Here is a 10,276-nt window from a genome sequence, read left to right on the forward strand (position 1 = left end):
CGATCGCATTTCTCGCGGCAGGAAGGGGAGGAATCAAAACCACAAAACCCCGCTTGAAACTGCCATGAAAATTCGGGGGGTGGGGAGGAGAGACGTTGATTTAAAGTTGCCCATTAGCCATTTGCGCCCCCCAGCCCCCATCCGTGGCCGGCCCGGAGGCCGCCCGCGCTCCCTCCCGCTGCCCCCGCCCCGGCGCGCCGGGCTGCGCGCCCCCTCCCCTCCCTTTCCCTCCCCTTCCCATCCTTTCCCTTCCCTTCTCCTCCCATTGGCTGCACCGGGCTCAGCACAGGCCGGGCAGAAAGCTTTGTCTGGGGACTTGGAGTGAAGTTGCGGAGGATTTTAGGCTGGAGCCGGCGAGGGAGGGCGTTCAGTCGGGCGGCGAGTGCGGAGAAGGGCGGGAGGACGGGATCGGATCCATCCCGCCAGCGCCCGGCGCTCCCTGGATGCAGGCGGCGGGAGAGGAGCGCGCTGCCCCGGAGCATCCCCGCCTGCAAGAGGAGCGCCGAGTCAAATTGAGAAAGCGTGGATTGCTTACAGATTGTATCTGGATGTCCCGGCACGGTGTGTATAAAAAAAAGCAAAAAGTTTTCTGATCTGTAAGTTATTAATACTTGGCTGGCTAAAAAAAAAAAAAAAAAAAAAAAAAAAAGGCGTTTTCAAGCTGGAAAGGACCAGATGTGCTTTGGATTTAAGGTACCGAAAGAAGGCAGAATAATTGCTTTTTAACTTATTGGGAGAAATTAATTGCGAAAACTTACAAATGTATCGAATCGACGGTAAAATGCACTTTCTGTTCATTTTTGCACTGATCATAATATCTTGCAATAATGCTGTGCTGGGCAAGAATTTGAAATACAGGATTTATGAGGAGCAGAGGGTTGGATCAGTAATTGCAAGACTATCGGAGGATGTTGCTGATGTTTTACTAAAAATGCCTAACCCTTCCTCGGTTCGGTTTAGAGCCATGCAGAGGGGGAATTCTCCCTTGCTTGTAGTCCGTGAGGATAATGGAGAAATCAGCATAGGAGCTAAAATTGATCGGGAACAACTGTGCCAGAAAAACTTAAACTGCTCCATAGAGTTTGATGTGATCACTCTGCCCACTGAACATCTGCAGCTTTTCCATGTTGAAGTTGAAGTGCTGGATATTAATGACAACTCTCCGCAGTTTTCCAGAGCTCTTATCCCTATCGAGATATCAGAGAGTGCAGCTGTAGGAACTCGGATCCCTCTGGACAGTGCTTTTGATCCAGATGTGGGAGACAACTCCCTTCACACTTACTCCCTTTCTGCAAACGATTTTTTTAGCATTGATGTGAGAACCAGGACTGATGGTGCTAAGTATGCAGAGCTGATTGTGGTCAGAGAGCTGGATCGCGAGCTGAAGTCCACTTACGAACTCCAACTCACTGCCTCTGACAAAGGGGTGCCTCAGAGATCTGGGTCATCCCTCCTGAAAATCAGCATTTCCGATTCCAATGACAACAGCCCTGTGTTCGAACAGCAGTCATACATTATCCAGCTCTTGGAAAACTCTCCTATTGGGACTTTGCTCATAGACCTCAATGCTACTGATCCAGATGAGGGCGCCAATGGGAAGGTCGTGTACTCCTTTAGCAGTCATGTGTCTGCCAAAATTATAGAAACTTTTAGGATAGACCCAGAAAAAGGTCACCTGACCCTGCTGAAGCAAGTGGACTATGAAGCAACCAAATCCTACGAAATTGACGCTCAGGCTCAGGATATGGGGCCAAATTCTATTCCAGCTCACTGCAAAATTATAATTAAAGTTGTGGATGTGAATGACAACAAACCAGAAATCAACTTAAATCTGATGTCCACGGAGAGAGAAGAGGTAGCTTGCATTTCTGAGGGGTCACCTCTGGACACCTTTGTTGCCCTGGTCAGAGTGCAAGATAAGGATTCTGGTGTCAATGGAGAGATCGTCTGTAAGCTCCATGGGCATGGCCACTTTAAACTTCAAAAGACTTATGAAAATAACTATTTAATCTTGACTAATGCCACTCTTGATAGGGAAAAGAGATCTGAATACATCTTGACTGTAATAGCAGAGGACAAGGGAACGCCAAGTCTCTCCACAGTGAAACACTTTACTGTCCAAATCAGTGATGAAAATGACAACCCACCCCGCTTCCAGACAAACAGATATGAAGTTGTTATCTTGGAAAACAACTCTCCGGGAGCATACATCACTTCAGTCACAGCCACAGACCCAGATCTGGGTGACAATGGGCAGGTGACATACACTATTTTGGAGAACTCTGTTTTGGGAAGCTCTATAACCACCTATGTGACCATCGATCCCTCCAACGGGGCTATCTATGCCCTGCGAACCTTTGACCACGAAGAAGTAAATCAAATTGCCTTCGTGGTCCAAGCTAGGGATGGAGGGAGCCAGCAGCTCGTTAGCAACACCACGGTCGTGCTCACCATCATTGATGAAAATGACAACGCTCCCGTCATCGTGGGGCCGGCGCTACGCAACAGCACAGCAGAAATCTCCATCCCTAAAGATGCTGAAATCGGCTTTCTTGTCACCAGGATAAGGGCTACAGACAGAGACTCCGGTATGAACTCTGAACTCAGCTGCTCCATAGCAGCTGACAAGGAAAACAGCATCTTTGTGATGGATCCCCAAACTTGTGACATCTCTATCAATGTGAGTGTTGAATCGGTTCCAGCAAAACAATGGGAGTTTTTGGTGATAGTCCAGGATAAAGGCAGCCCTCAGCTCAGTACTAAAGCTCTTCTGAAATGTACCATTTTGGAGCATGTTTATTCATTTTCAAGCACCGAAGCAACTTTGGTGAGCCAGCCCTCCCTGGACATCTCCATGATAACGATTATATCCTTAGGATCAATATGTGCTGTGTTACTGGTTATCATGGTTATCTTTGCTACGAGGTGCAATCGAGAGAAAAAGGACACCAGGTCTTACAACTGCCGTGTGGCCGAATCCACCTACCAGCACCACCCAAAACGTCCCTCCAGGCAGATCCACAAAGGGGACATCACGCTGGTGCCAACAGTTAATGGCACTCTACCCATCAGATCTCACCACAGAGCTTCACCATCATCATCCCCCGCCCTGGAGAGGGGGCAGATGGGCAGCAGGCAGAGCCACCACAGCCACCAGTCACTGAACAGCCTGGTGACCATCTCCTCCAACCACGTGCCTGAGAATTTCTCCCTGGAACTCACCCACGCTACACCGGCTGTCGAGGTAAGGTCCAGACCTTGGTTTTGCACATCCATGTGTGCAGACACTCGTTTGGAGCCTTACACACACCCCTGTGTGCAGCCTGTGAGAGCAAGGGCCAGCCAGGTCTGTGCCTCATGGGAATGTGTCATGGATTTCTCTTCTATGTCACAGCTTTTCAGTTTTACTCCAACATCAACAGATTCCATTACCCTGAGGAACAGGGTTAGATCTGTTGTTAATAGCATTATTCCTTGGTTCTTCCCTGTAAGGTCAAAACAATGGAGTGGAACATAGTGCTCTGCACTGGTTAACTGTTCACTCTTTCTTCCTTGCCTCCCCTCTCTCTCCTCTCTGTAAAGCTCCATCTGAGAAAGAGTGCCTGAATATTTATATTAAGAAACAATCCAGGAAACTCTTTTATTAATGGGGATGCAGAACTAAAAACATTCTGACACAGTTTGAGTACAGCTGCAGTAATATATGATCACAGTATCTCAAACTTTGAGACTCCCTGTCTCAGTTTTTACTGCAAATGCTGGGTCATGGCTTAAATAAACGAGAGCTGTGTCCTGGTAACTCTTTACATGTAAAGCAAGGCTGGTTTTTGTTGTTTTTTTTTTTTTTTAATTAGGATCCTGGAATTATACATGCTTGATTTTAATATATTAAACCAAGGCTAAACTCCACCTCTGTTTAATTGCTAGTTTTACTTATTAAGGAATTAATTATTATGAGTTCAGAGACTAATGAACAGCAATGAACTTCCTCATTTTACAGAGTCTTCAGATGTTTCCAGTATCAGACACTACACTACCAAATAGTCTGTTGTACTGCATTATATATGTGCAGGAATTTGATTTAATTAAATCTTAAAGGAGAAAAAAAATAAACCACAAACAAACCTGTGAAACAAATTAATGCTTTTATGGCTAGGAGCTTGAGCTTTCATTTCAAGGAATCAGTCTTTTCACCTTTTCTTTAGCAGGTTTCTCAGCTTCTCTCGATGCTTCACCAGGGCCAGTATCAACCAAGGCCAAGTTTTCGAGGAAACAAGTATTCCAGAAGCTACAGGTAAGAATCCTGATTGTTCTGCTACATCTGAATGTACATGGATCAGAAAATACAGACGTATTTTTAAACAGAAAGTGGACTATAGCATACTTGAGATAATGTAGTTCTCCACAATTCTCTTTACAGATATGCCCTACAAGATATGGATAAATTCAGCTTGAAAGACAGTGGCCGGGGTGATAGTGAAGCTGGAGACAGTGATTATGATTTGGGGAGAGAGTCTCCAATTGACAGACTTCTTGGGGAAGGATTCAGTGACCTTTTCCTTACAGATGGGAGAATTCCTGCAGGTAAGAGCACAATGGAAGCTGAGCAGTTTATTTACAGTTCAGCCTGGCTGTCACTTTGATAAAACTACTACTGAGAAAGCAAAAATTCTTCAAGCTTTCAAGTCCTGTGTTTCCTTCCTTTTTCTTTGCTTCATGATAAATACTGAGTTGAAGCCTTGATGTATCTACTGAAATGAAACCTGAGATACAACTGCAAATCTACCCAGAGCAATGCCTACTTTTTTTGTTACTCACATCATGAGCTGGCTCCAGATTCCTCCTAAAAGTATGATGTACTCCAAGTCCTCAGACTTTTAATGACTGGGTGGATGTTTTTGCAAAGCCAGGCAGTTGTGGTTTGTTAAAAATACAGTGAACTATAATTTGGGAGATAGGTTTCTGCAGTGGATTTTATCCATGTGATACAAATTTTTACCATTCAGAAACTGAGTGTGAAAGTGAACTAGAAATATAGATGGAGAAGAAAGAAAAATGTTTTTCCCACTGAAAAATGATCTTGAGTAGCAGGGGAAGGTTCTAAATATTACCCAAATTTTAAATCTTGCAACCCTAATTCCTTTAAGCAAGAGCTTAAGAGGTACAATTCAGGGGCAGAGGGCAGAAAAGAAAAAAAAATTAGAAAAAGGTGAGTGGCAGTAGTATAAACATACGTATACATATTCATGTGTATGAAGTGTTGCTTTTTAATTTATGCCCAAATAAAAGTTGAATAAAAGGTCGTGGGAATTCATGCTTAATACAGATAGAATAATTTTGTAATCACTTTAATAATTATACAGCCTCTGGTTGTACCCTAGATCTTGTTCTTGCTTCAGATCCTATTTAGTTTTCTCTGTATAACCAGAGGGCCAGATAATTTCAGTAGGGTTCACTGAACGAAGTTTATAAATTTAACAAGTTTAGTAAAGTAATTTTATAAATGGAGGCCCTTTTGCTTTGGGGGTTGGTGCAGCTCATGGCCTTCCTAAAGTGACCCCCATGCATTAACCGGGGTTGTTATGCTCAACAAGACAGAAAGCCAAAAGTTCAAGTACGTGTTTTTCCTATGCATTTTAACTTCAAAATTTTCTGTGCACATTTTGCTCCAGTCTAGGTCTTGTATCACTTACCCAGCCATTCCCCTACCTCCTCAAATGTGCTCAGAGCTGGAGGCCTTGAGGAGTTACTCTGTTTTCAGAATCCTTAACCTAAATCTGGACTTCTGATATATTTTTATCCTCATCCTCCCTAACTCCTACTACTTATTCCTCTGCCAGCTAGCATGAGCCATGTCTCATTCTCTCCTATGCTTTAGCAAGGAGGCAGGGGGGGATCTGCTGGAGCTCTCAGTTGGCCTGGGGAGCTTGAAGTGCAATGGTGTTTGCACTGGCATCCAGCCCTGCTGCTGCCAAGGAGGAGTGATGCCTTTACAGTGGGCAACTGGGGGCTGCCAGCAGACAGGAATGGTTGTCCTCTTAGCTGGCTGAAATGCCCATGACCTATTTTCAGCTCTTACAGTTCCCTCTCTAAAACAGTAAGCCTAAGGATAGGATTTCCAAAAAATGCCAGGCTAATTAAATTCAAAGTGAAGGAAACTCCTCTCAGTGCAGACGGAACTGGGTTGGGCTATCAAGATTGGTATTTAGTCTCACCCTGATGTCCATTTACTGCTATGCATGGCCTTAATCCTTCAGATAAGTCTCTTGAACCTGTTCAGATGAGGCCTGAATTGATCTACAATCCCAGTATATGAAAAGGAAAAGAAAACTTCCTGAAGGCTTCCTGTTCTCCATTCTGAAAGGTTTCTGCATTGTCAGTCTGGAGACACAGGCAAAAATGCTGTGGGAAGTTTGTCTGTTTAAGGTGGAACAAGAAAGGAATGGAGCCAGTCCCTCAAAACTCCACAAATTACATGATCAGAAAGTTCCATAACTGTCCTTGAAAGACTTTTTTCTTTTTCTTCTTTTTAAATCTTAACCAGCAAGCTTTAGATTCTGGAAAAGAAATTAAAAGAAAAAAAGAAAAGCTGTTGTGCATCTGGACATTTTAAAACTTATTGCTGATTTAAGGACAGATTGTGTCACCATTCAGTTATTCAGTTACTTCAGAGTATTTTTTGATCTTACGTTCAGGAATGTCGGAATTTATTATTTTAAATCAAAACCATTCCTGGTAACAACGGCTTCAAAACTGGCACTAAGACAAACTTCACTACTAATGAAATGCTAGACCACTGAAAGTATCTAATGAATTTAAAGGAGTCTTAAAGGAATCTTCTTCATTAGAAGTGTAATCCTCACCTTCTGGGATGACTTGAGAACTGTTCATGGATCACTTAGATGTCTTTTGACAGTTCTAACTCTTGGGCATTTTCTGTTAAAACGTCATGCATGGCAACAAACACTTGCAGGCATTTCAGTCACTTGTATCAAAACTTCAGCTACGGATATATTCTAGTTTGTTTTGTTTGTTTGAAACTTCCTGGATCAGCAGTTATTTTGCAATAGATTGTGCAATATCCAGGCTGCAGTCTAAGCTTGTAGTCTTGAAAATATTCATACTGTTGCATGCATGGCACAGAGAAAGTTTATACTCACAGGAATGGAAAGGCCATTAGGAAAGCAAACAATATGATAGGCTGTGTAAAGTGCAAAAATAAATAGTGCTGACAGTATGAGAGTGGGTCTTTATAAATCACTAGTATGCCCTAAAGTGAAATACTCTCTTCAATTCTGCTGACACCACCACAAAAAGATTTTTTGATAAACGGAGTGGATCCAGAGCCAGATGGGAAATGTGTTGAGAGAGCAAGGAAAACTTCCAGGGCATGACTGCAAACATTTCTTATGCAGTCAGTATATACTGAGAAAGAGCAAGAAACTCTATTCTGCGTGGGATAATCTATCCATTAAGTGATTAGGGCAGGAGTTTCTTATGGTCAAAATATGCAAAATGCAAAGAGTCTGTCATTTCTGAAAGCTGTCTTTTGAAGCTGGTGACTCAAACCCGTTCAGGCCCCAGCAGCACCCAGATCCTCTCCAGCATATCTGGCAGGCACACAGACACCCAGCCTAAGGCGAGGCTTTGTGTCCTACCATGTGTTCCCTTTGAGTGGAAAATTTAGCGTCTCTCCTGGCACATCCCTCTCTTCAGGTCTGTCAAACTGGGCTTTGCCTGTCTCTGCTTCCAGGAGCCATTCCCAGAACTCTTGGAATGTTTGCAAAGGACTCTTGCAGTGCCCCTCCGTGGGCCAGTTTGGACCAGTGCAGCGCTCAGGGTTGCAGTCATTTGCCCCATCTTATTGTTTCTCCCTGAGAGACATCAATAAACCGAGAAGCTGAGAGAGCAGCTCTGCTGTCCCTGTGCTCTTCACCCCTCATGGCTGGCCTGGATTCCCATCCCGTGGGATGCCCTCCTTATGCCAAGGCCTGAGCCAGCACGGGCCAGCAACCTGAGCTCCAGAGCTGCAAGTGCACCTGAGAGCATAAATCCAGTATAAACACCAGAGTCACACAGGCTGGGCATTAGATCCTAGGTGTTCTGATAGCATACCAAAATTTAAACTGATTTAGTTAAAAAGGTAATATGGCAGTGGATCACTTTGAGTTCTACATACACTTCTTTGTCAGAAAAAAGTAGTTGTTTAGTGGAAAAGGAGATCCCTCTGCATGTTATTATTCTTTGCTCTTTTTTTCTGCTGTCTATTTATTCCCACTTGATTGCTCTGATATGCCTCACTAGTTGCATGTGGAAGACTTCACTAAAACACAAGTGAGTGCTTGGAGGTAGAAATTTCTTCCTTCTATTTTATATTTTTTTAATGAGCCAGAACTGTGCAAAGGGCTTGTGTGGCTTCAAGCCACAAGCGCTTGTTTTTCCACGTGGAATTTACGTGTTTATCTTCAGGCTTAGTTAAGAGATTGCATTACTGTCTTACGTGAGCTGCATTGGTTGTTCTCGTTCTTGGGAGTGGAAGTACGAGGCCATTTGTGCTCGCCACCTTGAAGGTGAAACCAAACCGTGGATTTGATCATCTCTGGGGAGGTTCCAGAGATGTTCTCCTGCAGAGACAGGCCGAGTGCAGGTGCTGGGAGCAGCAGGAGGGAGGGGACGCTCACCCTGCTCGTGTCTCTCTTGCAGCCATGCGCCTGTGCACGGACGAGTGCAGGGTCCTGGGCCACTCGGACCAGTGCTGGATGCCACCTCTGCCCTCTCCCTCCTCCGACTACAGAAGCAACATGTTCATCCCTGGGGAGGAGTTCCAGGCACCCCAGCAGCACCTGCAGCAGCAGCAGCAGCAGCAGCACCAGAGCCTCGAGGAGGACGCCCAGGCAGCGGACGCCGGTGAGAAGAAGAAGAGCTTTTCAACATTTGGGAAGGACTGCCAGAGCGAGGAGGAGCCAGGGGACACCTGCACCTCCTCGCTGCTCTCCGAAATGAGCAGCGTCTTCCAGCGCCTGCTGCCTCCCTCGCTGGATGCCTACGCGGAGTGCAGTGAGATGGATCGCTCCAACTCGCTGGAGCGCAGGAAGGGACATCTGCCAGCCAAGAATGTCAATTATCCGCCGGGGGTGGCAGCCTGGGCAGCCAGCACGCACTTCCAAAACCCGGCCAACACCGGGCCCGCTCTGGGGACTCACTCGGGAGCGCAGCCTTCGTCCAAATGGCTGCCAGCCATGGAGGAGATCCCGGAGAATTACGAGGAAGATGATTTTGACAATGTGCTCAACCACCTCAGCGATGGCAAACATGAACTCATGGATGCCAGTGAGCTGGTGGCAGAAATTAACAAGCTGCTGCAAGATGTCCGGCAGAACTAATTGTTTCAAAAACCTATTTTTCCATTTTTATGGAAAACTGGAAGGGGGAAAAAAGAAAAAAAAGGAATAAAAAATAGACTGAGGAGAACTGGCATTGCCAACTAGTTGCATTTATCATAAATGTGTCTGTGTATGTTGAATATTAAAATACTGTATTTTCATATGTACACAATGCAAGTGTGATTATCTTTATCTGTATTTTAAAAATACATTTGTACCTTATATTTATGTGTAATTTAACAAATAAATTTTATTTTTGTACACCCACAGCAAGCATGTTTTCCTAAATGTATATAGATGGTACCACCCTTGTCAAACTGAGATCATTCTTGCCACACAGGCATGTTTAAAAAAAAAAAAAAAAAAAGAAGAAGGATATTGTTTCCCTTATTATTTCTTTCAAATATTTCAAATACAAATTCAAAGCACTGAAAAAGTTATGCAAATGTTAGTTTCAGTAAATGATCCAACACCGTTCTTGCAATGTTTTATTCTTATAATAAAGAATTGTAACTCCCACAAAACCTAAAATGTCCTTTTTTTGTTTTGATGCTTTTGGTCTATAGAATCATTTTCTCATTTAATTAATGGATTATTGCAGGTTGAGGTCTTCCTGTCTTTGGCACATAAGTGTTTTCCCCAGTGAACAAATCATGGAATTCAGTGATAGGTCTTCCACTGTGATCTCTGCAAAAAAATGTAAATTTGTTGTGCTGCTGTTACACTGCAAAGTCAGTTGAAGTCAGCAGCGTATACTTGAAAGACAGCAATAAAATCAGATTTTCTGACCTCAAGCTGAATTCTGAATTTATGTAAATACAAAAATTAAAATGAACTGCTTTATCTTTGTAAATGACACCAAAATAAAAGGAATGTTGCATCTTCCAGAAAAA

The 10,276-nt window shown here is 43.9% G+C and overlaps 1 protein-coding gene across 2 annotated transcripts; it reads left to right on the forward strand.

Moving 5' to 3' along the window:
* The first annotated feature begins 266 nt into the window (after positions 1 to 266).
* PCDH18 (protocadherin 18) lies at positions 267 to 10,276 on the forward strand. Of its 2 annotated transcripts, none has more exons than XM_014891956.2 (4): positions 267 to 3,244; positions 4,206 to 4,294; positions 4,421 to 4,584; positions 8,704 to 10,276. In XM_014891956.2, exons 1-4 carry the CDS (start codon positions 761 to 763, stop codon positions 9,381 to 9,383), a joined length of 3,417 nt encoding a protein of 1,138 aa, XP_014747442.2. In that variant the 5' UTR covers positions 267 to 760; the 3' UTR covers positions 9,384 to 10,276. The 2 variants fall into 2 exon arrangements, with proteins under 2 accessions (XP_014747442.2, XP_014747443.2); XM_014891957.2 differs by having other exon boundaries at positions 4,209 to 4,294.

This window comes from Sturnus vulgaris, chromosome 4 (genome assembly GCF_052056855.1).
Source record: "Sturnus vulgaris isolate bStuVul1 chromosome 4, bStuVul1.hap1, whole genome shotgun sequence".
NCBI classification, from domain to species: Eukaryota; Metazoa; Chordata; class Aves; order Passeriformes; family Sturnidae; genus Sturnus; species Sturnus vulgaris.

What these genes read in the sequence shown, in the direction of transcription:
- PCDH18 (XM_014891956.2), top strand. Translation starts at nt 761, where the DNA reads ATGTATCGAATCGACGGTAAAATGCACTTTCTGTTCATTTTTGCACTG. An exon ending in ACGCTACACCGGCTGTCGAG is followed by an intron (nt 3,245 to 4,205) that starts GTAAGGTCCAGA and finishes CCTTTTCTTTAG; the next exon opens with CAGGTTTCTCAGCTTCTCTC. An exon ending in AAGTATTCCAGAAGCTACAG is followed by an intron (nt 4,295 to 4,420) that starts GTAAGAATCCTG and finishes TTCTCTTTACAG; the next exon opens with ATATGCCCTACAAGATATGG.